Consider the following 26,988-nt stretch of genomic DNA (forward strand, 5'->3'; position numbering starts at 1 on the left):
CACAGGGCTACATATACAGACAAACATTCACTCTCACATTCACACCTACGGGCAATTTAGGGTAACCAATTAATCTCAGCATATTTTCTGACTGTGGGAGGAAGCCGGCGAAGCCAGAGAAAACCCACGCATGCACAGGGAGAACATGCAAACTCCATGCAGAAAGATCCCAGTCCCACCCCGGGATTTGAACCAGGACCTTCTTGCTGAAAGGCAAAAGTGCTAACCACTACTCCACTGTGCAACCCTTGAATCTACAGTCTTATCTAGTGCTTCATATCTATGGGCCTATCTACTGATTCATATCTATACTCACTAGTCTGGTCCGATGCAGTCTTGATGATGACGTTTCATGAGTACGTGAGAACGCAGGTATGGACAGTTACGTACTGAGAAACGGCCACAGTCTTCTTACCACAAAGGTACAAAGCTGCTCATCTTCTCCTCTGGCATCAGGAAACGTCTTCAAAGCTTCTTCAAATCCAAATGAAATACAATCAAAAGATCAAACTAACGTCATTGGTGCATTCAGGTGCAGTCAGACAACGAAGTTGCGTTCAGGAATGTCGGAAATCTGAGTTTCAGTGATGTAAATTTCCAACGAAATTTTGTTTTGGGGGGGTTGGGGGTGGGGGCACAGGGGGGGACCACTTCCCCTCTGTTCCCCCATGGAAGATCCGCCACTGAATTGAACACTCACATGTTCCCGTCTTATATCTCTCTCCTTATATCCCTGCTGCTTAATGGGAGAACTGAGCTGCAAGTTGTCCTGTCAGTATTTTGAATCGTGGTCTGAATGGTGTCAGGGTCGTTCTCAAACACATTGGTCAGTCTGGTACAATATTTAGTTTGGATTACATTCATAGTTGAGAAAACTGCCTCATAACTGTATGTTTAGCCGAACATAATCAGCATGTGCAGGGCTACTTTCTTCTCGGTGTCGTGTTATTTGTCTATCTACTCTGTCCTCTTGTCTGTCCTTTGCCTCAAGTGTTTTCTGAACACTGAGCTTGCTTAGCGGCTACAATGCAGAGATTTCATTGGCTGAGTAGCATCACGTGGGATGCCTGAATTCGTATGTAATTGGTCTGTGTGTTTCCTGAGCTGATAACCAACGACATAAACACCGTGAAATTTAAAATGTCATTACAATTTACTGATTACAGGTCTGGGGGAACATGTTGACCAGCCCCACAAGACACCAGCCCACCGGGACAGTGCCCGGTATGCCAGATGGCCAGTCCAGGGGTGCCATCAGTGCTCTTCCCCCCATAGTACTACCCTTGTCAATTGGCTTAGCTAACTGGCAAGCACAAAAGATAATAAAGAGTCATTATATGAAGAATATTTGGTTTGTATGTCATATTAAAGCACCATATTTTGGGTCAAATCTACTTAGAAATGGCGCTTTTCAATCAATAGAGAACCGGTTTGCCTGAGACCCCACTTAGTGGTGATTTTCACCAACAAAACAGGAAGTTCTGCATTAAAATAACTCTTCCAAGCAGCTTCTACTGACATTCAGCAGATGTACATATTGTCACTTAAAGTTGAGTTTCTTGACGACCAGGAAACACACTTATTCTCCATTTTGCTTGTTTGTTTTCACAGTTTTTGTATACACCCATTCATGACACAATTAGCATTTAGCATATGGTTCTCACTGGGAACAAATATTTTAGTTTTCAAACCATCCTACTTTTTATATATATCCTCACATCAGTCCCTCACAGTCAAAAAGCCCTAAAAGACTAAACTCTGGGTTGTTCTGACTCATGATTGTACTGAGGGGGCAGCCAGAGAGCTAAATATGAGCTGAAACTGTACACTGGTGCTACAATCCACAGAGAGCGTTAACTCTCAACTATCTGGACTACAGCAATGCCCATCTATCTGAAATCAAACTTCTGCTCCTCTGATCACTCCTGAGGCAATAATAGTCCAACACATGCCTTTAAATAAAAATGGTTTATTCTCTTTCAATATAGCTTTTGTTCTATCCATAGCAGAAAAGAGCCTCCACGCCACTCAGTGCTAAAACCTGGAACTGATCTCAGGTCGCCACAGCGTCGCAACGACGGACAAATGTCTTTACAGCAACAACGCCGGCTGGATGCCGATCCAACAACTGTCACGTTACTGGTTTTGAAAACAGGTGGGGGGAGTTAGAGGGAGGAGGAGGAAGAAAAGGAGGAGGAGGGAAGGGGTCGGATCTGGTTTCAGATCGGATTTATTTGTGACTCAGACCAAGCAGCGCAGATTCCTCAGGCTTTGTTGGGAGAAGTTGAATCCGTGCGTGTTTGTGTGTGCTGCAAAATTGACATCTTGCTCCAGTATGGCTGTTGATGTGGAGGCAGAGGTTTCTGCCACGAAAAGGTCACAAGTTGAGGTAACAAAGATTCTTCCTGGAGAGACGGAGGACAAAACAAAACGCACATCAAATCATGGAAACCAGAGACATTTGATCATTTAAAAACCTGTCTACCTGAACACACAATGTCACTTTTCGCTGCTTTTGTGCAATTTCCTGACATATTTATTCTATTTACTGGTTCTTATTCCATCTCATTTACCTCCCATATTGTATATATCTGACCTCCCCTGCAGTTGTCATTTTTAATATTGTGTTGTTATATAGGTACATTTGATTTTATTATGAAATGTTGATATTTTATTTCTTATTGCTTGTTGTCATGCACCGTCCAGTGGAAGCTATTTATATTTTCATCATGCCATGTATGACGAAAACCATTCTATTCTATCCTATTCTAGAAATGCTCTGCATAATACTGAGGAGTGATTATGTTTTTTTTTTTTTAGCTCACGCCTACTGATGTAAAACCTTTGCTACAAAAACAGCATTATGCATTCCTCTTAGCTGGGGGCAGAGTCCTACAACAGGTGGAAAAAACGTTGTTTAATGGGTAAAACTTTAGATACATTTATAGGGTAAAAAAACAAAATTAATGGACAAAACACTGAAATAAAACCTAGAAAAAGCAGAAATGCAAATGACTGCAGTACTTTAACCCTTTAAGCTTCAGTCAATTCCAGCCGTTTTCAGTACAAAAAAAATCGCTAATATTCTATTTTTAAATAAAAAAATTACGAAAAATACGGGGAATATTGGACGCGCATCGGGAGGTGCATTTCCTTGAAAACGACCGATTCGGGGATTTTATACCGACTTCAGGACATGTTTTGGACAAAATAGTTTACTGGCTTGTGTCATCTGATGTAAAAGGTTGGATTATGGCCGTTTTTTGTGGAATCTTTTTTTTTGTGTGTAATAATAAACCCGGAAATGTGAGTCGCGCTGTGTGCTTTGAAGCCGTGTATAGAGAACGGATGGATGAATATTTGTTTTTGTCGGACAAATGTGTTTTTCTCACCCGCTGTGGTAATCACATCTGAAAGTGGTTTATACCGGCGGATTCATGAGAATCTAAGCTTTCCATCGGTGTATAGTGTTTGTATAATCGCGTTTGCACCCGTCGGACATTCTTGAAATTCCTATGCAAATTAGTAGGTGTACCGCCGGCGGTACACTGAAGCTTAAAGGGTTAAAAATCAGGTAGTAATATTAAGATAAATCAACCACCAGAGTTTCAAATGCTTCCTAACCTGGCAGCAAGTAAGAAAAACTGGATTTGTGACTTTAAACGGAACCGAGCTTACACCAGAGACTGTGGACGATATTACATGAAAATAAAACTGCTGTGAGCTTTACCTGCTCTCTGGTTATCATGTTGCATTGGAGCTGCTTATTGCCTTTGTGCCGTCTGTGTTGGCGTTTTCCTTCACCACAGGATCTGAGGGATCAACACACACACCGTCAGTTCGTCTGCAGCAACACAACACTGTCCTCTGGTCGCCAAAGCGGCACAGAGGATTGCTGGCTGTCCTCTCCTCTCCCTCATGGACATCTACTCCAGCCGGTGCCTCAGCAGAGCTCAGATCATCATCGAGGACGGATCACATCCCAGTTCTCAGCTTTTTGATCTGTTGCCCTCTGGGAGGTTTCACAGATGCATTAAAGTGAGGACCAACAGACTAAAAAACAGCTTCTTTTAGAGAGCCATCGCCACCCTGAACTCTCACACGGAACAACCCAGCCAAGAATATAGTGTTAAAAAGTGCAGACATACACCACTGTCTCTGCTGCTCCTCCATACTACCTCAATATTCATTCTGTGTTATGTGTACTACCTCAATATGCACCCCCCCATGAAATCCAATCATACCAAAGTGTGCAACACACTTTTTTACAGTGCAATACATTTTTTCCTTTACAACTCTCCGACATTTTTTAAGATATTTATCATATGTGACATTTAGATTGTGTATTTGTAAACCGAGACTGTTTGCACTACCTTTAAGATGATGAAGACTTTTATCTTTCACCTTCTGCTATGTTTGCACTGAAAAGGAGAAGCTCTCTAATCTCGCTGTACACTGTATAATGACAATAAAGCACATTCTATTCTATTCACAGGTCTGAAAAGCACAAATGCGCCTCGTCCCAACAACTCACACAAGGCCCTCAGCTGGTGCTTACAGAAGTATGGGTGCTGCATGGCCTCGGCGGCCGTCAGTCTCTGCTGGTGGTCGTAGCGCAGCAGCTTGTCCAGCAGGTCCAGAGCCTCCGGACTCACCAGGTGCTGGTTCTCTGACTGGATGAACTGCTCCCAGCGCTTCCGTGTTTGCCTGCAAACGTGCACAAAGTGAGACTGAAGTTAACGCCGTCTGTAAACTAAATCTGAAAAACATCTTTCCACACTAAAACCTGTCAGTATGAAGGCTTGGTATGCCATCAGGGTTGTTTTCTGTCTCTTCTAAGGTTTACACAAAAACCACCTGGCCAAATGACATGAAGCCTGGTAGAGAGGTGGAACATGGGCAAAGGAGGAACTACATTTTAGTGCTACATTCTACTAGTTCTGATGCACGGATGTGAATCTTGGAACATAAATCATAAAATGTCAAACAAAACCACTGCAGCAGAGATGTGGTTTTACAGACATGCTATGAATATCTTATATGGCCAGAATAAGCAATGAAGCGGTTTTAAAATTACTAAACACAAATTATATGCTATTGAACGAAATCAGAAAACAGGAATCAATATTTTTTTGGACATCATCAGGAAAGAGACCCTGGAATATTCACAACTGGAAAAATGAATGGGAAGAAAATGATAGGTGGACTGACATCATGGCTACACACGGAACAGGAAAAAGTCACAATTCAGAAAGCAGAAGATCAGATTGGATGGAGGGAGATGATCACCTACTCTGAATGGAGCTTGAGAGAGGATGTGTTCTCTATGCTTCCAGATTGAAATGTTCCATGACTGGTGCTGATTGACGCCACACCGACAAATCTTTTCTACACAGCCTCTCTTTTCATAAATTTTACAAAACAAGCCAAACATCAACAAAATAAAACACAGTTTATATCACTGACAGAGCTGTAAGTGAACCAAAGAAATAGTTTAATATAGCTGTACCTATTCTGATTAAAAAATAGAATGAAGAAAATCTGTACAGTATCTGTGGATGAACTAAATAGGGTGTAGTGCATTGAATGCTCTCTACCTGCATTGATTCTAAATCAACATAAAAAAAAGCGTTAGGGTGTGTTTCTTCCTCTTCCTAGTTGAGGTAAAGAAAACATTGAAATGCTGTGTTTCTCTAAAGCCCAATTTACACACTACGCTGATTTGTGCCCCCTGGAGGCTGTTTTAGAGAAGAAAACTGCCCGATGAAGTCCAGACAGACAGTAAAAACAGCTTAATGTGGTCCCAGACAACCTGAAGCAGCTTCTCATGGCTTTTCACTCACAGCTGTTCTCCCTTCATGACAAGCATCTCTGCAGCTGCCTGAACGTAGTCTGATCATTTCTGGACAACACTGACAACCTGTGCTGATACTCACTGTCCCAGCAGGTCTTTGAAGCGAGTGTCCAGTTCTATGTGATATTTGTGCAGGTAACCAAAGAGCTCATCGGTGCCGAGGACCTTAGCAATACGCACCAACTGCAACACAAGACACATGCACCGTTAGAACCAAAACGAGACCAAACATTAGTGAAAACTATTGATTTTTGGCATTTTTTTAAAAAAAATGAGACATGCAGAATAGAGTGATTTTGATGAAAAATGCAATTTTAAGCTTAGATTTGGTCAATTTTACCAAAAGAACAACACATTTTGGTGATGTTTTGTAAAAAGAGGTCAAAGTCATCAGCAGGATTTGGGGTCTAGAGGGTGAAGTAGAACTTTAAAAAGTAAATTTATACCCCAACCCGATCTGTAGTTGTTTTCACTTAGTATCTGTATTTTATGCCGTCTTACCTGGTCGTAGTTGTCCTGGCCGTGAAAAAATGGTTCCTTCAGAAAGATCATGCTGGCCAACATGCAGCCCAGACTCCACATGTCCAAACTATAGTCATACATCTGAAAAAAAACAAACACATACCACTAATGAGTCCAAAGAAGACAAACAGGCTAAATAAAGATTGTGTTTCCCCTAAATCAGTAAGTGTACCTGATAGTCCACTAGCAGCTCGGGGCCTTTGAAATAGCGAGAGGCCACCCTGACGTTGTATTCCTGAGCGGGATGGTAGAATTCAGCCAAACCCCAATCTATAAGACGCAGCTGTGACCAACAGAAGACAGACAGTAACCAGGTTTCAGGGTTTTAAGTGTTCTGTGCCTGATTCTGATACTAAACCCTAAGAAATCACAACATTCAGTCACATTTTTCTGTTTAACTTATTCAGGTAAATCAGAAATAGGAGCAGTTTTTAATTTAATTGTAAGTTTCAGTAGCCGAGCTGCGCTAGACCCATGTTTCTGACGGCACAAGGGTCTAGGACCGCTCGACAGGGAGGGAGGCGGGCTAAAAGGTTGTCTTTCAAATCCCTCTGCAGCAATTGGGTAGGTAAACAACCAATCAGCGCAACGAATAGGCTGACGTAGTTCCTAGAGCACCGGCGGATTGTGTGGCTAAGTCCCATTAGCTTCCCAACCAGCGGAGCCGCGGAGCCAACTGGTATATTAAGGATTTGCCATATCCCGTCGGCATAAGTCCAAATACGTCTTTCTTCTCAATGAAACACTTCAGTGCCGTCCTTTGTTTATCTTTCAAGTCGAATTTTAGCTTCAAATCTTTAAGGGCTGTGGCCAAAGCCGAGTCGAAAGATAACTGTTTATTGTGCGCCGGTTGTTTCTGTCAGAATCGTCACGCCTCTGTTGTCACTTCATTACGCCCGCCTTCTGACTCTACACTTCATGGTGATTGGTCCGGCCAGTTTTAGGAGAATCCAGCCTCGAGCCTTATGGAGGGTAACTAGACCCACCCTGGCAGAGAATTAAATTCGTTGCCGTGGGTTGTCTGGCGCGGCTAGGCTAAAGTTTCAGAAAAGTTTAGGCAAAATCTTGAGCATTAACCCAAAATAATGATGCACATTTCAAATCAACATGCTTCTAAATACAATTAAGACAGTACATAAGCTAAATAACTTATTTTCACATAAATAAAATTTCATTCATTGTGGACTCAACTTGTCAATGAGCATTTTTAGCGGCATTTAAAAACCCTGGCAGGGAAAGTTCTACGTACAAAGAGATGAAATGGAGGTGCAATGGACAGAAGTACAGGGCAGCATTTAATACAGTATCAATTCGAAGAAATAGAAGACTAAAATTACTGTTAAACAAACTCACTGTCTGGTGTAGCAGATAAATACAGAAATAAGACGTTAAAGTGTCGCTCACCTTCCTCAACTGGTGGTCGATCATGACGTTGTGGGGCTTCACGTCCCTGTGCATGATGCCCATACTGTGACAGTAGTCCAGAGCCTTAAAACACACATTCAGAAAACACTATTAAGTCTTAGAATTGAAGAAAGATTACTATTTACTCTATAAAAATTCATAAAACGGCAAAAAAAAAAATGGGAAGAGCCAAAGGCAGCGTTTCTAAATGTCTGTTCAGTGTTTACAAAAATGATTTTAAGACATTTTACTACCGTTTCTGCAGTCGTACTGCTTAAAAAATGACAAATAATTATTATTAATGAGCAACTAAAATAACCGGGAGCAGATAAGCCATAAATTAAGCAATTAGGAAACATACTGTCAACTTTTTCATGTTTAATTATAAAATTAAATGAGGAAATGCCCTTAGTATCATATTTCAAATGTGATGCTGCAGTTTTATGGCATAGCATCCACTGAACTCCAAAATCCACTAACAAAAAGGAGCGTTATTTTTTAAAAATAGAAATAATTTTTTTTAAAAAGAAATCGCTAAAATTACACCACAAACTGTAAAAACAGAAAGAATCATCAGACTACTTAGAGAAATCATCTGTGATTTGCTTTGTTGTTATGAAATCTTAACCTAAAACTCTGATAATTTATTAAAATCACTTTATTCTGAAGCGTCTCATTTAAAAGTTAATCAAAGCTAAACCTTTATGTATAAAGATTCTGCAAAAAAAATAAAAAATTCTGCACCTCTCAGTGTATCTAAGAAGTCATCAGTGACTCTGCTACGACCAACAACCATACAACCAAAATTCAGGAACTTTTTGGCTGAACTGCAGGCTGTGTTTACACAGAGCACAGAGGAAATCAGTGTAGAAACTGATTAAAAGCAGTAAAATAAGTTTAGTAGGTAGAGCTGCCCCCAGTATTTGCAACACCTGATGGGAATGTTGGTATTTTAAAACGATAAAATTACTCAACTTTCCTATTTTCTTTTCTTCTATTGTGACTCACGGCATTATAATAATTTATTAATAAAAATGACTGGATATCATTAAAATGTCAACTAAATAACATCTGAATTTAGGAACAACCACCTTCTAATTAGCTAAACAATAATAAAATGAGCTTATTCAAAAAATGTTTTGATTGAGTTCTTTTTATTAAGTTGAGATAATCATGACAGATATTTCTTTTTGTCAATATATCAAATTTTATGTGGAAAATAAATTGCATCTGTGTCCGTGTAATCACTTTCTACTCAGTTACCCATTACAAAAACACCTCTCAAGGAAGTGACATGAGCTGCTCGACATGATGTCATTTCCTCCTGAAGAAAAGATTGGCAAGACTCCAAGGCTTTCTGACCCATTTCATATAAAGTAGTGGATTTATCGCATGTCAACAGGTTTACTACAATAGCCTTATAAATTTCAATTTTACTCAATTGTATGCATATTATTTAAAAAGAGTCTTTCTGTAAAAATGTCATGTGGTGTTTGGATACAGGCGGCCATATTGATTTTAGGCCTGAAAACAGCAAAAATGTCAACTATGTTACAAAAAGTCTCACAACTATATATTGACCCGTTTAATATTAATCACAGACCTTTAAAAACAAATTGAAGCCATCATAATGTTTTTTTTCTTTTTAAAACGACATAAAAATTACCTTAAGAAGCTCATACATGTAGAAACGAATATCATAGTCTGTCAGCTTCTGGTAAAGCTCCTGTGGACCAGATGAGAGATGTTCATGTAGAAACCGTTCAGAAGAATCACATATCAGTTCTGCACATGTCCAACACTAACTGGAGGGTTATGCGTGTTATTAATAATGGATATGGTAGTTGTGCATGTATGCCGGCCAAACTCAAGTACCTTAAAATCTGTGTTATTGATGCACTCAAAGACAAGCGCTGGTGTTCTGGACTGCAAAGAGAGGACAACACACGGCTTAACTGAGGAGATCAGCAGGTAGGTAGAGATCATTATCTCTGAGTTAAAGCATGACTGGATTACCACGGCTGATGACATGCCCACATGCAGCAGAGTGAGCGCAGTGTCAAACTCACCACCGGGTCTTTGACCGTGTCCACCAGCCGGATGATGTTGGTTCCTCCTCGAAGGTTTTCCAGAATTTTGATTTCCCGTTTGATCTTCTTCTTCTTGACGGGCTGAAGGAGAGAACAAGTCGGCAAGATTCACAGTCTAAAGATAACATACTGTAGCAAAAAACACATAAAAAAGAAACATTTTCTGCATTTTATTGTCGTTTAAAGAGGATTTAAATCACCTTTCTTTGCACTACCTCATCGTGTGTTTAAACTTGCCAGACAACATTTAGACATTTTCTTATAATGTCTATTTTATTATGGTTTTTTTCTACTTTTATAATAATACATTTTATTTAATGCTCCTTTCAAGGAACTCAAGAACACTTTACAGAGGCATAAAGATTAACAACAATGAGACAATATCTTATCTTTTATTCTATTTTAACTCAGGGAGTAACACCATAATTTTGTGGTATTGTTGTCTACAGCTGTACAACGACAATAACGGTCTTGAATCTTGATTTACTAAACAAAATATTAGAAACATTTCTCCATATAACAAAACAAAACAATTACAACTGTCATAATAACCATCAAGTGGCAATACACGGGGTTTATCCTGCAAAGAGGAACTTTTGGTGAACTCCACTTTCTTATATTTGAGAGTTTGCTGCTTTTCTATCATAGTAAATGACCTTTTAGGGTTTTTTGACTGTTGGCTAAACAAAACAAGACATTTAATAACAAGCGTTTTAGTGTCCCCACTGCCTTAAGTGTGAGAGTTTGCTGGTTTTACTTGTCTCATATTATGGTTAATTACATTTTCAGTTAGTTTGTGACTGTATGTTGGACATAAGACATTTAAAAAGGGCTTTTCTTGCATTGAGGATTTTTCCACACATGTGAAAGAGGTTTTAGCTAGAACCAAAAGAATATTAAAAATAAACTTAAATAGTTTTGTTTATTGGGGCAAAATATACATTTTTGTTATAAAATGGTCAGAAATCACAGGAAAATGCACAGATTTCAGTCAAATAAGATAACACAGATTAGACCAGTCATGTTAACTGTTGTGCATTTGACAACCTTAACACAATTCATTGCAAAAATATTGTCATGCTACGTCAAACAGCAGCCCTTCATATTCTGACACACTGAGAAACAGGTTCAAAACAGTGATTAGAAAATTCTTTTCCAGCTTTAGGGCTGTAATTTGAGGACTATTCAACAGAAAGCATGACAAAACATGCAACAGACTCCTGCAATTTACTACAAAAACAAGGCCGTGTCCTGCTTTTTTACTCTGAGTCACAAAGACGTTTCAGGTGAGATTAGTGTATTATCCAGATGTCTTTTGGCTTAACTCAGGTTTTCCTGAATCACAAAGCTGTTTCACGTTGAGATCACCAAGATAAGCTGCTTTTCAACGTACCAACCCACAGCTTAACAGCAACACGACCTGATGGCAACTTTCTCTCTGCTTGTTCACACTAGTTTACAGACCCTGAAGATTTTAAAATATTTCATTAAAAACATTTGATATGGTATAATTGCCAGTGACGTTCATAGACCGTAAAAAGTGAAGACATAACGAATTAGCTGAATCATTTGCTTTTTACATGTCAGTCACAGAGTTGTTGAAGAGCTAACAGAGGAGAGTTTATCACACTACAAAAAATAACCTTTAATTCCTGATAAGATTATCAGTCCAATTCAGAATAAGAAGACTTTATGAAGATCAAAAATAAAAACTAAACTGTCACAAACACAAAGTCAACCCTGACTTTTATCTTAAATCAAAAATAGTTTTTCCATTGACTCTCTTCTGAAGAAATAAAACATTTCACACACTTACTTATGGCCTTAGCCACTATTTCAATATTAAGATTTTTTTTTTAAGGATTTCTCCAGCTTTTGTTCTGTACAAGCAATTTTGTGTGGCGTTTAACTGCATTTCCTTGTGAGAAATTGAGCTTCATATTGCATATATTCTATTTATTATAAGGAAATAAATTTATCAGTCAAAATTCTGATTCCAGTTTCTTAGATGTGAATATTTTCTGAATCATGCCTCCTTGTATAACAGCAAACTGAATATCTTTGGGCTGTTGACAAAATAAAACATCTGAGGATGTCATCTTGAACTTTAGGAAACACTGACAATTTTCACCATTTTGCAAACAAACATTTGACATTTTGCTGAATCTGAGTAACTAAAAACTGAGCATTTGTATAATTTACATACATAGAAGGCGCTTGTTCCTTCTGCAGTACTCATATTTGACCAGCAGATGTCGCCAACATGTGATAGTTTCAGAACAAACTCCTTCACAGATTTTAAAAGCTTTGTTAGTTTGTTTATTCTTTATTTCATTCATTTGCAAAAAAATAAAAATAAGAATATAATGTAAATACAACAGCTTTACCTGTTATTGTAAATGTGAAGCTTCTAATTTCATTATTTAGACGCACGACTTATTATTTTCATTATTCTTATGCTTTTTCTGGCCGCAGATCTACAATAAGAGCAGTAGTTAGTTTCCCTGGATCATCAGAAGTAAGTGAAATGCTTACGTACAATTTTGAGGTACTTATACTTCACCACTTCATTGGAGTGCTTCCATTTGAAGCTATTTGTTCCAGAAAATATGGTATTTTTACTGGAATAAACAATTAAATGCAGCTTGACAGGATTTAGATGGATGACTGATTGTCACTGAAAATCTTGGTGCATTAACAGTTAAATCAGTGCAAAACTGGATTTAGATGACAGAATTCCTGCATTTAGCTGTAACCAGCTTTAACGTCAGACACGTGGCGGACTGCTAAAGATGGAAGTAAACAGACGCTACATTTGCAAACCCTCATCAAGGAAGAATTGGGGAGGAATGAGCTCACCTTGAGGATTTTCACCACAACTTTCTCATTGTTGGTCACATTTATGGCCTCAAACACTTCACTGTACTTCCCTCTGCCCAGTTTACGCACCAGCTGGTAGTTGTCTTGATTGCTGAGAAAAAGAGGAAACGTTTTACGGTAGTTAAAGCATTTGAACACACTGTATCATGACCACACCTTTTTTAAATTTGATTTATGTCAGACATGCCACGGCATCATGGAGGCAAAAGAGAACATAGACAATACAGAAAAACAAAACAACCAAACCAAATCCACGAATAAGAAGCCCACATTCTGCACATCTACAGGTCCATGTTGTAATTAAACTGTAATTTTGGGAGCCTTCTAGCATACCTTTACATGCTTTAATGTTCAAAAACAAATTATTTTCTCACTCTGTGCTCTTCTAACCTTTCATTAATTTTATCAATAATTAATTTTATCAATTCCAACCATTCTGAAATGCTCCATTTAACTCATGTCTACTGAAGGGCTCTCTTGAGAAAAGCCCATGCTGGTCTGACTGACCAACTGGCCCAAAGAAAGAGAAGTAGAGTTGGTTATGTACAGTAACCCCAAACCTCTGAGCAAAGGGATGTAGATTGAGCAGAAGCAGCTCTAGTGAGGAAACAGACTGAGAGGAAGCTGCTCATTCTTTGTTTGAGAGCATTCAAAACTAGCCGTTAGCCGAGAGTTATGCAGATGTGTTACATGGCGATGCAGATGAGTAACAGAAGAAATTTGAAATCGGCTGTTTTAGGGAGGTAATGAGAAGAGTTTTCCTGTAAACTTTAAGTTTACAGGAATTTACAAGCACAAAAAAGCAGCTTTATGACGCACTGAAGGAGTTACCAAAAAAGTAGAACATGGACTCCTTAGCATGTAACGTTCAGTCGTACCTCCAGTTTGGCACGTGTGCATCATAGTCCCAGTACTCTCTGTTCTTCTGTGTGTTGACGTCGGTGTACACCCGAGCCTTGCTGCTGGCCGGCGTGGATCCGGGCATCGCTAGCTTTGAGGCTCCGTGTCGAGGGCCTTCACCTCTCGCTGAATACTTGTTGGCTCGATACTGGAAGGTGGCGCACCGATTCTGTAGAATTTGCGGCTCTAAGATCCCCTCGCTGTGCTTAGCATTGGCTTTGGCTGGCTGTGCCCTCTGATGGCAGACGTCAGGTCGGTCCGATGCCGCCGCCGTGCAGAACGACAGAGCTACGATGACAGACTGAGCGAGGCCCCTGAGCAAGAAGTTGGGCAGGATGGGATGAAGACCCGCCAGCTGCAGGGAAACAAGGGAGAGGAGCTTAACTGTAGGGCTGAAAGAGCTATTAGTCTGGAGGAATCACTTAATCATTCAGATTGGAAATTATAAGAAAAACACACCCAGGATCAAATATGAAGCGGCAAACAGTGATTATTCAGTCCAAAGAGTTTTTTTCTGCAAAAATTTTGATGATCAATTAATCACTGATATTATTTTCAAGCAAAAACGTCCCAAATCTCAGAGTATTACCTTCACAAATGTCCAAGTTTGCTGCTTTTCTTTGTCTTACATTTTAGAAAATAGGTAGAAAATAAACCTGCAAAATTTTAATTATCTATTAATTATAGACATAATTTTTCAATCAAAAATCACCTTCACAAATGCACAAGTTTACTACTTTCTTTCGTGTTGCATTATAGTCAATTACATTGAATTATTTTATACAAAACAAGATATTTAATGAGGGCTTTTCCTGTATTGAGAAATTTTTTGATGCCCTCCAAGGAGGTTTTAGTCATCAGCAAAGAAAAATAAGCAGCTCCAAAATGACCTGGAGCCAGGAAAAACACTATTTCACGATGTCACATTGTGCTTTGGGAAACTGATGAACATGCTATGATTAAGAAAATAACAAGCAGAATAATTAATAATAAGATGATTGTCATAGCAATGTGATTGTTAATTTGACAAAGAGCACAAAACCCAGAGATTTGATTTCTGAACATTACAAATGACAGAGAAAAGCATCATGCCTTGCCATTTGTGAGGCTGAAACAAGAGAAACTCATTTAGCCTCATTTAGGCTTATTTCTAATTACACCATGTATTGATTTTGTGCATGCTCCCTCCACAGGGGGTGAGGACTCGGTCAGGCTTACAGCAGACGCCGTCATTGACCTCAGCCTCAGGCTCATTCCTGCGTCTTTGGGTGAATGGCATCTGTAACGCTGCAGTTAGAAACATTTTAGGACACTGAAACATCTGCATCCTCCCTGTTTGTTTAATATTATGGTCATTCGCAATAAACTCTAAGCAAGAGTGAACTCTTTCTGGAGTTATTTTTGGCAAGATGACAGAGTCTGACATACTTCGCCCACGATCTAGGTGGTAAAAACAACAGCAAACTGAAGGAGAGGTCAAAGAAAAACTAAACCGTTAACTATCAAAAGGGCTTCTGATTCATTCCTGTCAAATGACTAATCTATTAATTGTCTAATCACCTCGGGTTTCTGTAGCCACAACGTTTTGAGCTTTTAAAACAGACATGGCTGAGCAATGGTATACTTTAAAAACACTTTTTAGTTTTCTGAAAGCATCCGTGAAAAGACAATCAACACCTTTTCAGTTCTGTGACTATTTCTCCAACTCGCATCACATCAGACCTGATTTACTATAAAAGCTATTGAACACAGATGTGTAAAACAGAGACTGGATCACTGTGGAATTTATTCATGAATTTAATGTTCTGTCGCAAAATGCTTCTTTAAAGTCTGCCAATACTGCTACGACCTACTAGTAATACAGGAAAATTCACAGAAGTAGATCAAAAATAATTTTATAAATAAAAGAATAAATTAATAATATACACTGAGGTGAGGCATTTCATTAAATAACTCTGTAATCTGTACTGTGATTGTATTTGTTAGCAGCTTGATTGAATAAAACCCCAATAAGCAAAACTGGTTAAAAAGAAAGCTCATTCTTACTCTTAATTCTTATAATTTGTCTTATTAAATTATGCTATGCGGTCAGTTTCCCCAAAGCCACAGATGAATTCATCATTATCATCTTTTCCAATCTAAATTAGAATAACAAAAGTGTTTAAATGCCAGTTTCACTACATGTATGCATGTATTTTAGGTGTAAACATGGAGGCAAATGGGAAATTTTACAGTCTTTTCTCACTTTAGACATACATCTGGCATCATCTAGTTTAACCACTATAAGTCTCATTCCATTTCATTCGCCTTCACCATCAAACATTTCAGATGAATGTGGAAACTAAACCCTGATTTCCACGCAAAACTTTCACAGTTTTGTTACAAACAAACAATTGGTTTCGGTCCTGTTTCCACACCAAATTAGATCAGCTCTCGCTTAAACCTCACTACAGTTAGACTCGTTAAACCTGAATTACATTAGCGTGTTCCTGTCAGCACGGATGAATTACAAGACGTGTGAAAGCCCCTACGCCTCCAGCACAGCAGCCAAACACTAAAACACACATAACAGTCATTTCACAGGTCTCTAGCTGCATTGTGCTGCCATGGAGTTATTATTTTTTCCTTCATGTTTGTTTTGTGTCTTTGTGGTTGCTTACCCCCTTTTTTAAGGTCACTGAGTGTTACTGTGGTCATTTTGTGTCTTCTGGGGCTAATTTTGTATCATATTGTCTTTTCTGTCACTCATGTTTGTTTTCCCTCTAATTTTGTGGTCATTTTATGTTTCTTTGTGGCTCTTTTATAATCATTTTGTGTCGAATCAGAGAATTTTTCTGGCTCTTGGTTCCTGTTTTAAATCTCAGTGTGGTCGTTTTATTCCGTATGCTCCCATTTTTTGTCTCTTTGTAGTCATTTTACATATTTTTGGTGTCATTTTGAGTGTCTTTGGCATTATTTTGCGACTTTTTGTGGCCGATTTGCTGACTTTTGTGATCATTTTGTGTGTCTTTTTACCCATTTGTGTCTGTTATAGTAGCTTTGTGTCTCTTCATGTAGGCTTAGAGTTATTTTGCATTTCTGTAATAGTTTTACATCACTTTGCTGTTGTTTCTAAATATTTCGGCTGTCATTTTGTGTGTCCTTGTGCTCGTTTTACATCTCTTTCAGTCTATTTGTCGCAGGTTTGTGGTAAATTTGTGTCTCTCCGCGGTTTCGGTTTCTTTGTCCATATTTGTTTTGAGCTTTTCTGTTTTTGTCCCTTTGTGGTTGTTTTGCACCCATTTGTAATCTTATTACATTTCCTATCTACTGTTTTGAGTCTCTTGGTGTCATTTTATGCCTGTTTGAAGTAGTTTTATATTTGGAGTCATTGTTCATTTCCTTATATTGGTTTTGTGGTATTTTTGAGTCTGTCTGTTGACATTTTTGGTCTCTCTGTGGTTGCTTTGTTGCATCTTCGCAACTGCTTTCCATCTCAGATACACAAACAACATTTTACATCAAGCATTTTGTCTCTCTTTTTGCAGTTCCCCCCCCAGTTGTATTACATCTCTGTGTGCACGTTTTGAGCATATATGGTATCATTCTGTGTCCCTTTGAAGTGTTTTTTATATTTAGAGTTGTTTTCAATCTCTGTGTACCAATTTAGCAGCATGTTTGTGTCTTCGTCCATGTTTTGGGTCTCTTTTTGGTTGTTTTCCACCTCTTGTTTTACATCCAACACTTTGTCTCTTTACATTAGTTTTACATCTTTTGTCGAATCGATTTCAGTCCGTTTGTGATTATTTTTTGCCTCTGTGTAGCTTTCCACACCTCTAAATGTCTTCAATTTCTGTATGGTCATTTTAACACATTTAGTGCCATTTTCTTTATCTATTTGAGGCAATTTTTACGTCTCTTGGCAGTTGATGATTTTTTTTGGTTTCTTCAGCATTTCCTGTGCTATTGTGGATACATAATATCTCTTAAATAGCTTTGCATTTCATTTCCAGTCTCTGTGGCTCTTTTGCACCTGTTTGCAATTATTTAACACGTCTTTGTAGTCGATTTGAGCAGACCTGTTGTCATTTCGCGTCTTTTTTCAATAATTTCCCATCTTGTTGTGGTCATTAAGTCTTACCTTCAGCATTTTCTGTTTCTTTTCAGTAGTTTTGCGCCAGTTCATAGTCTTTCTGCGTCTTCCTTTTTGCTGAGCTTGTTTGTCAGTAATATGTTGCAGGTGAATGAGGAACCCTCTGAACAGCAGGCCTGTTCAATAATCCATCCCTGCCTGCTGTGAGGTTCTCCAAAGCCCACAAACCGTTTTCACATCAACGAAATCCTTCATCTAATTCAAGTCCGCCACGACACGGAGCTTTTCTAGCAACTGAAACTACAATTTACACATTCGGTGAGAGACAAACTGCGCTAACAATCAGTCTAACTGGTCACCACGGGATCTTGGGAATAACTAGCATCACCTGCGATGAATTTGACGCTAACTACCAAGCTAACTAGTTACGGTGACCTAGCCAGCTAACTTAGCACAAAATTTAAAAATACCAACTCCAAAACAGCAACACGGAGAAACATACACGGTTATTTTATATTTTTATGCACGCATAAAAACACATAAACAGCAGGTTGTGTGTCGGCATCGATATTTGTGAGCTGTGAAATCAATAACGGGGCTAAAGTTAGCCGGCTAACCTCGTCGTAGAATTATCCGAGCTCCGAGGAAGTCCGTCCGACGTCAACGGGAGTTAGCCGGTTAGCAGCGGCTGTGCGGCGGTTAGCGGGCACACGGGAGGCTCCACCGGGGCCGAAGGTATCGATAAGATGGCTAATATCCGCAGTATCGGTGATTCCGGGATACTGACAGAGGGAGGGTGGAGGTTCATCTAGCAGCGGTTCGTTAACCAGGAGGCTTTCCGCTCTGCAGTAAACATCACCCGGAACCAAACCACCGAGACCCGACCTCCAATACACACCCTTCATTCATATCACCATCACATATATTTATACTAATATTAATAATACCAGTAAAAAGGACATTTACACTTCATTTCATGTACTTGGGTATTTAAAAAAAAATTATTTGTAGTTCTATTTCTCCTCTGTATTTAATCTGACAGCTGCAGCTACCAGTTATTGTTTAGATTAAGATTTTTTTCCTCCAAATAATAATGCTAATAATAATAATAATAATTATTATTATTACTGTCATGTATATATTATCAGTAAATACTTATAATAAATTAGGGTGCTTATTATTATCATTAAAAAATACGAATTATTATTATTGTTATCATTATTTGAATTAAATAATAATTATTGTTGAAATGATATAATAAAAACTCAAATAGAACAGAAATTGTTTGCAAATTAATCAAATAACTGACAGAAAATCCTTTTAGTAATTGGTGAAGAAATAATTTTTCATTTAAAATAATAATAATAATAATAATAATAATAATAATAATAACAATAATAATAATAATAATAAGGTATTTTTTCTAAAAAAAAATTCAGGTTTGGACAGTTTTGTTTGTCTTTATGTTCTTGTTGACAGAAAAATGCCAAATATTTCACGATTGCAGCTTGTCAAACGTGAAGATCTACTGACACTCCGCTTTTGGTTGTTTTGTTTTTTTTAAACTTTGATGTATGGACAGTTTTCTTGTTTGTGGCTGTTTTCCACCTCTTTGAGATAATTTTATATCTCTTTGTAATCACTGATTTTCTTTAGTATTATATTTATTTTTCTTACAGTGTTGCATGCCTTTGTAATGGTTTTGCACATTTTTATGATCATTTCATGTCTGCCCTGTAGCATTTTGTGTCTCTTTTTAGTTGCTCTGACAATGTCAATTTACCAAATAACTGACAGAAAACCGTTTTACAAGTGATTGAAGAAGTAATTTTTATATAAAAATGCAAATCTCGAGAATGCAGCCTCTACCTTTTAATTATGTTATTTTTAAAATAATTTTGAGGTGTGGACTGTTGTGTTTTTATTACAAAACAAGGCTTGTCAGAGTTTTACTTTGAACTCTGGGTGACTATGACGCAGCCTTTTACTATTTTCATAGTTCTTGCAAACTAAACTTACAAGCAATATTTCTTTATCCTGTGCAATATTACTTTACTATTTCATTATCTTTGTTAGTATTACTTCTGACTTTTCTCTTTTGGCTTTAATTTAGTGTCACACTTTTATTTTGATAGCTTTTCTATTAGAAGCAGAGTTTAATCCCATGTTATGTATCAGGCACAATGTTTCTCTCCAGGATTAACAAAGTTTTATCTTTTCTTATCTTAAACAGTCATTAGGGGGTGTGGGAAGTGAATGATTTGGAGAAAATATCCAATTGTGAATTGACTTGAACATCAAAAATTTTTAAAGTCGATTTTTACTTCAACATTGACTGAGTAATAGATTTTAGAACGTGATGGAGACAATCAAAAAAATATTAACTGCTCTGTATTTTGAGGCAATACAACTTACAAATATGAAACAAAAATGTATTTCTGACTTCATTTAACTGGTATAGAACAATTAGCACTGAAGCTGCAACAGTGTCAAAGTAAACAAATAAAAGTGCTCCTTCTCTTTCATGACTAAACTGTCTTGTTTCTGGTTCAACAGTGGCTATTTTTTTGCATCATGAAATCAATATTTGTTGTTAGTGGGTGTGAATTTTTATCCAACTTCAGCCACTGGATGTTCTGTAAATACATCTGGTGCGCTCATGGTCAGTTTCTACAGGTGGTATAAAGTCAGCTGAGGACAGAGAAGAGTCGAATTAATGTTGATCTGAGGAATGAAGAACTGTCATAAAACCCTCAAATGTTTCCTCCTAACATCCACCTGCATCTCCTCCAATGCTTTGACAATGAATAAAACTGCTCCAGCATGTGATGAAAACACCGTACGCCCCACATGTCATAAGGTCGGTTTATTTTAATTGTCTGTATACAGTATGAACAGGAGTCTATATTGATATCCATATGTGTAAATCAGTGCTTCCTTCCACTCGCTCTCCTCCATCGGGAGCTTTAGAAGCAGACTGACCAGGATTTTAAATCATGGCACACAGTCCCCCGTCCATCCCCACCCCATCGGCGTCTAATTCCCTTAGTCCATGACTCTTTTTAAACTCCAAAAACCCTCTTTTAAATATACTGCAAAGATTGTACAGAATATAGAAATCCACACGGTAAACTAAAGTACACACATTTTTTTTCTTTTTAACTTTATCCCTGGTATAAACCAACAACATAAGTGGCAACTTTGAGGCTACTCGGATTAATCTGCTGAACGTCTGGAGGCTAAAATAATGTGAAAAGGCCAATTCTCCAAAAAACAAACCAAAAAAAATAAAATAATAATAATAATAATAATATTACTTTTGTTAGATCTATCGCACAGTAACTAATGCAGCTAGTTTGTGGCAAGTGAGCAACATAATGCTTTGAAGTCTTGTCGGGTTAAATCCTTCTGGAAATGAAACTAAAGTGCTTGCAAAATACGGCAAGCTCATTCATAGTGAATAGAAAAGCAGGTAACATAAGCACTATACAGTTTTCAATGTTTACATAGCGTATACACACAATCTATAATATAACAGAGTAGACTATGCCATGAATCAGTAGTCATAAATATTACATTGTGCATGTTCTATTGCACATGTCAAGTGTTCGTATGACATGATAGGTACGGGTTAGTTACCTAGATGTCATTTGTTTTAATACAAAGATGCAACAACACAGATTTCATAGGACACTGGCTATACATTTTCACAAATCCACTTTGTTTTTGTTTTTTCTTCATCTTCTTAGGATGTTTTCCTAAATAAACCAAACCTATAATACAACAGTGATATTAAAGTGTGATAAATATTCATGCACAAACAGATGAAACTACCTAAGACCTAGTATGTGAAAAGATACTGCTGCACAAGCCAGCCGCTGGGTGGGGGAGGGGGTTTCTCTTTCGGCTATACTGGACATGAAATCAAACACAAAGTGAGTGATTGGTTAAAAAAACAGACGAAAAAAAGAGAAAAAAAAGGCACATGGATTCCAGAGGAGCCTACACATGAGCACACACGGACAACTGTCTGGACGTTCTCGCCATCCTTCTCGACAACAGAACCGACGGTTACACAACAGACGACCACATGCAACCACAGAATAAGGTCCCACGCTCTAAACAAAACCCAGATCTTGCCACATTTTTACATCTTTTTCCACTCTGTTCAAGTTTTTCCTTGTTCTGAAATAAGTAGAGGGACGCAAATCCCCGCGGTCAATTTGCCTTTTACTCAACAAAGGGTGAGGATAAATTGAGTCTGAAAATTACTAGAAATCATAATTCATGGGAGCATGTTAGAAACTACAAATGGGTGAGCGGAGGCTGGCACACTTTGAATGTCACGTTTCCTGCCCCGAGTCGAGAAGCAGCTCGGTTCATGGGATGCAGGGAGCTTCGGGGAAACTCTCGCCCTCGGCGGTGTGCTGGACCGTGTGCTCCTGCAGAGCCGTGAGGTCGACAAAGCGCTCGCCGCACCACACGCACTTAAACTGCGTCTCCCGCGAGTGCACACTCTGGTGCTTGGCTAGGTGCTCACGCTGCTTGAAGCTCTTGTCGCAACTGGCGCACTTGAACGGTTTCTCCCCCGTGTGGACTCGGCGATGGCGCTGCAGCTCGGACGAGTACCTGAAGCGCTTTTCGCAGTCGGGACATTTCAGCGGCTTCTCCCGGGTCGGGTCGCATCGGTGCTGAACGAACTCGGAGGATGAAACGAAGCGCTTGTCGCACAGGGAGCATTTCAGTGGCTTCTCCGTGCAGTGAGAGTTTTGGTGGCGCTGCAGCGTCGAATTCTTTTTGTAACCTTTGCCGCACACATCACACTTGTACGGCTTCTCCACTTCGCCGCCACATTTGTGTCGCAGCAGTTCTCCCGATTGGCTGAAAGACTTCTGGCAGGATGCACACTTAAACAGACTTTCCATCCCGTGAACCTGCTGGTGGTAGAGCAGGTGGGACGGCTGGAGGAAGCCCTTATCACAGAGGTTGCACTTGAAAGGACGATCTGCGGGGTTTTTGTGAGTGCGTCGGTGGCGTACGAGAGCATACTGCTGTTTGAAGCTCATCTGGCATTCTTCGCACTGGAAAGGTCGCTCCTCGGAGTGGGTGCGTTCGTGCTGCCGCAGGTCTGATGGCCGCTTGAAGCTTTTTCCACACGAACCGCAGCGGAACGGCCTCTCCCCTTCTGGCTGGCATTGATGGTGCAAGAGCTCAGACGACTCTTTAAAGTGCATCTCACACAAATTGCACTTGAAAAGGTGCTCGCCCGAATGAGCGTACATGTGCCGCACGAGGTGAGAGCGGTGTTTGAAGCTCTTCTCACACACCGCACACTTGTACGGCCGCTCAGAGCTGTGTGTACGCTGGTGATGTGCCAGATGTGAGGACTGGCTGAAGCTTTTATCACATGTGTCACATTTGTATGGCTTTTCACCAGTGTGTATTCTCTCGTGGCGGGTCAGCTCTGACAAATGCCGAAAGGACTTATGGCACACGGAGCACTTGTATGGCCGGTCTGGCGCGGACGCCTCAAACGCAGGAGGAGACGAGGCACTGATGGCGGCGCCTCCACCGGACGTCTCTCCGGTGGAGGGCTGCTGGGGGTTGGCAGCTGACGAGGTCGGGGTGACGTTTCCAGAACCGGGCCGGTAAGTTTTCTCGCAGATGGAACACTTCATTGGATTGTTTCCGTTGCCGTGCGAGTTGTGGTGCTGAGCCAAGGAAGTGAGCAGCGAGAAGCCCATCTTACAGACTCCACACACGAAAGGCTTCTGCTCCACCTGAACACACTGATGCTCCAGCAGGTCTGTTGCCTGGCTGAAGATCTTCATGCACTGCGTGCACTGGAAGGACCGGTCTTGACTCACCATGCACTGGTGCTCGTGGGGGTTGGCCAGGTGAGAGATATCGTGGCCGCAGGCTCCACACTTGTGCCCTCTCTCGCCCCCTACCTGCAAGGAGGGCTGCTGGGCTTGAACGGCGAGCTGCTGGCCGTGCTGGGGCTGCTGCAGGGAGGCATCTGGCTGCAGGACCACTCCGTACACAGCGCAGCCCAGAGGGTTGTCGGTCCCCTGGGGGAGCGTGTGCACAACGGAGGGTGGAGCCACCGCATGTTGCTGCTGCTGCTGCCACGCCTCTGTCATCCTTCCACTTGGCGTACAAGAGCTCAGAGGATGAGGGGAGAGTTCAGCTAGGATGGTGGCTGTGGCCTCAGAAATAACCAGACCACCAAGAGGAGCTCAGAACTGGGTCTGTGTCTGCACAAGTCCTGTGAGATAGAGCAGAAAACCTGCAGGGAAACACGCAAAAATAAATGATTTAGTACAAAACTAATGCACAAGATGTTCCTGCAACAAGCACAGACAGTGGAGGATGTGAAAGTGCAGAGGGCTGGAGAGCTGTCACAGTGAACAGCATGATATGATTTCCTATAAACAGGAATGTCAGTGACAGCAACTCACAATTCTTCTGTTTACTGAATACATGCAGGGAAACAGGCGTTAATCAGTGTGAGAATAATGCGAACCGCCTGAATTTCAGGTCTTAGTTTGTGATGAGGATAAAACAGCTAGCTTGGGAGGCCTAAAACTTCTTAATCGATTATTTAAAAAACAACTATAATAGCAGTGTATACATACTACTTTCTGTAAGTCTGATAATGTGGTGGCATGTACAAACCGGCAGCATTTACCTCAAAGAAAACTCCCAAATGAATAGTTAGTTAAGCTAGCTCTCATCAAACCAGAATCATCCGGCTCTGTCTATTTCCTGAAAATCGGGAACGTAATGAGCCAGAATTTCGGCCAAATGTGTTCAGTTTAAATGTTCGGTACGAATTAATTTATAAAGCGCGGCTTGTACTACGTCATTTAACTTGTTTTATTTGATATACACGATATTTACAATGAGGACATGTACTGAGATCGTTTCTCTTCCAGGAGCCGACGTTAGCTGCGACAGCTAACGGCTAACGGCTAGAACCAGCTAAGCAACTGGACTTCCTTCCCGAATTACACCGGTTATCTCCCGCTAGAAAACCAAACTAATCTCCGGTGTTTCCGTGAGATAAACTGCACTCGATGGACGAATTAAAACGAGGAGAAAGTGACAGAAACGCCGCAGCCTGCGAGCTACACGGCTCGGCTAGAGATGCCGCTTTATGAAAGGCCACAATAACGTTTAGCGATTTGATACGAGCCTTTACTGCGAACGGACCCCAGATTGGAGTAGGCCTCCCCGGAGCTGTGGGGGGAAATCCGCCTCCTGCAGCCGAGCCCCGCACATCTGCAAAAAACCTCCGTTCACAGCCAAACGATCGGCGTTAACTCACCGGAGCCGCTTATCGGTGCTTTCCGCTGCCCTCTTCGTTCTGGAGTCGACAGCCGTCGTTTTTTTCGGGACTCGGAGGACCGGCGGTGGAGGGGATGCGGGTGAAGCCGGACGCCATCCTCCTGCAGACGGACGGACACCGGAAACCGCCACGCAGCGAGCTGCCGCCGCTGGAGCCGCCGCCGCTACAGCCGCTCCATCCCGGAGGAGCCCGAACCGAGCCCCGGCGGAGGTAAAGAGCCCTGAGAGTTAGTTTGGGGAGCTTTCAAACAAACACAAAGGCGAATAGGAGCCGAATAAGGTAGACTTGAGGCCGGTTTTCCGGTGTGACAGTAGGGGGGAGTGTTGAGCTCAGTGAGCGGATGTAAACAGAAACACCTGAGAGGCTCTGCAACAAATGACAGAAAACACACCTGAGATCAGTATGAGGGGCTCAGCTTCATCTGGAGACTGAGGACATAGGAAGTGGAGGGTCTTCGGATCCTCCTCCAGCACTTTTAGAGAATCAAACTTTCAATTTAGGCTAACCTGATAGTTAATAATACTGCTGAATATGGATTATAGTCAAGTAAAGTTGAATTTTGTATAATTTTTGAAGGCAGAAGATGTATCCTCTGACACCCTGCAAAAATATGTCCTGGACATGTCTTCCATCTTCCCTATAGAAACCTGAAAACTGAACTGTTAACACCCTCAGGATTTCTACCTGCACGTACAGACTTTAAACCAGCACATAAGCTCTTTCAATGATCCTACTGTTGAGCATATTTGCACTATTTGGACTGTTGTTATTCATTTGCACTGATTTGAATGTGCTGCACTATATCTGTCACTTTATCTCATGGTCATGTTTACATTTCACTCACTTTTTTTTAGTTCTTAGTTGTTGCTTAGTTTTACTTCCTTTATTTTTAATTTATCTGATTTCTGCTTTCTAGTTCTTAATTTACTTAGTTTTTGCTCTTTTAAATCTTACTGTGTATTATAATTCTAAATTTCTGTTATAGATACCAATCCTTGGTATGTCATGTACATATTGAAGAATTGACAATAAATCTTACTTGGACTTGATTTGACTTCCTTATATAACTTTTCAACACAATACCACACATCTGCTGCTGTTACTCTGCATACATAAATAAATAAGTCCAATTCTACGTTTCTTCTACATGTCCTTCCTGCACCGTACTTTTTAAATTCAGTTTTGCCCACCGTAATATGATGGTCTTAACTTTCCCACACCATAAATACTGCTTATGCTTTTTGTCCTGTTTTTCTGTACTCACCCTTTTCACTCTGTTCTTGTACTTTCATATTTATTACCTCAGTGTGTTGGAGTCGATGTGAGTGATGAGTGTTTTCTTTAAACAGGTGAATAATGGCACTATGTAGAGACTCAGCAAACTAAAGATTTTATTGCACTGATAACAATAAAGTCTTTAAATCCTTTGAATCCTTGTTAGGTTTTTCATAACATCAGTCTTTTTTTTTTCTACTGGAAGCATTCTGGCATAATGTTCTATTTTTAACCTCTCTGTTTTGTAGTTGCCCATGTAAGTTACGACAGATTACCATATCGCTTTATTTAGGATTTTCAGCTTTTTGTGAGCACATGTTTGTTCCGTTTGCTTACTTTTTTTCTTTAACATCTGGCCTGGAGCTACAGATGAATATTAGCCCATGGCTAACTGTGTTGCATTCCCAGAAATGTTTTATTAATGTATGCTGGCCCTGTTTGAAATCAGCTTCTTAATAAATAAATACTATGTTAGTGTTGGTGATGACTTACTTTTTATGCAGCAATTTGTGCTTTTTTTTTTCATCAGTTTGTGATGGAAAACACAATAATCCAGGTACCAGGAGACAAGTCAAAATGTAATATATGTTAAAGCTGCAGTGATGAATTAACCAGCTGCCAACTTTTAAATCAATCACCA

General features: G+C 39.9%; 2 protein-coding genes across 3 annotated transcripts; both read right to left on the reverse strand.

Moving 5' to 3' along the window:
• Positions 1 to 1,953: 1,953 nt before the first annotated feature.
• On the reverse strand, positions 1,954 to 14,919 carry csnk2a2a (casein kinase 2, alpha prime polypeptide a). Of its 2 annotated transcripts, XM_022212769.2 has the most exons (13): positions 14,869 to 14,919; positions 13,629 to 14,005; positions 12,730 to 12,841; positions 9,850 to 9,951; positions 9,656 to 9,706; positions 9,447 to 9,506; positions 7,781 to 7,864; positions 6,549 to 6,659; positions 6,356 to 6,457; positions 5,937 to 6,037; positions 4,559 to 4,707; positions 3,731 to 3,812; positions 1,954 to 2,405 (listed from the first exon to the last, which is right to left on the reverse strand). In XM_022212769.2, the coding sequence occupies exons 1-12, from the start codon at positions 14,902 to 14,904 to the stop codon at positions 3,745 to 3,747; spliced, it is 1,353 nt and encodes a 450-aa protein (XP_022068461.1). In that variant the 5' UTR covers positions 14,905 to 14,919; the 3' UTR covers positions 1,954 to 2,405; positions 3,731 to 3,744. The 2 variants fall into 2 exon arrangements, with proteins under 2 accessions (XP_022068461.1, XP_051793203.1); XM_051937243.1 differs by lacking the exon at positions 9,656 to 9,706.
• Positions 14,920 to 20,573: 5,654 nt separating this feature from the next.
• LOC110964139 (zinc finger protein 319) lies at positions 20,574 to 25,992 on the reverse strand. The gene is made up of 2 exons (XM_022212762.2): positions 25,053 to 25,992; positions 20,574 to 24,011 (listed from the first exon to the last, which is right to left on the reverse strand). Exon 2 carries the CDS (start codon positions 23,863 to 23,865, stop codon positions 22,102 to 22,104), a length of 1,764 nt encoding a protein of 587 aa, XP_022068454.1. The 5' UTR covers positions 23,866 to 24,011; positions 25,053 to 25,992; the 3' UTR covers positions 20,574 to 22,101.
• Positions 25,993 to 26,988: the final 996 nt, after the last annotated feature.

This window comes from Acanthochromis polyacanthus, chromosome 2 (assembly GCF_021347895.1).
Source record: "Acanthochromis polyacanthus isolate Apoly-LR-REF ecotype Palm Island chromosome 2, KAUST_Apoly_ChrSc, whole genome shotgun sequence".
Lineage (NCBI taxonomy): Eukaryota > Metazoa > Chordata > Actinopteri > Pomacentridae > Acanthochromis > Acanthochromis polyacanthus.

Excerpts from the sequence above, each read along its gene's own strand:
- csnk2a2a (XM_022212769.2), bottom strand. The coding sequence starts at position 14,904 with ATGAGCCTGAGGCTGAGGTCAATGACGGCGTCTGCT. Across the intron at positions 9,507-9,655 it reads TCAATAACACAGATTTTAAG|GAGCTTTACCAGAAGCTGAC; the intron begins GTACTTGAGTTT and ends TCTGGTCCACAG. Across the intron at positions 4,708-5,936 it reads TTCAAAGACCTGCTGGGACA|GCAAACACGGAAGCGCTGGG; the intron begins GTGAGTATCAGC and ends GCACGTTTGCAG.
- LOC110964139 (XM_022212762.2), bottom strand. The coding sequence starts at position 23,865 with ATGACAGAGGCGTGGCAGCAGCAGCAGCAACATGCGGTGGCTCCACCC.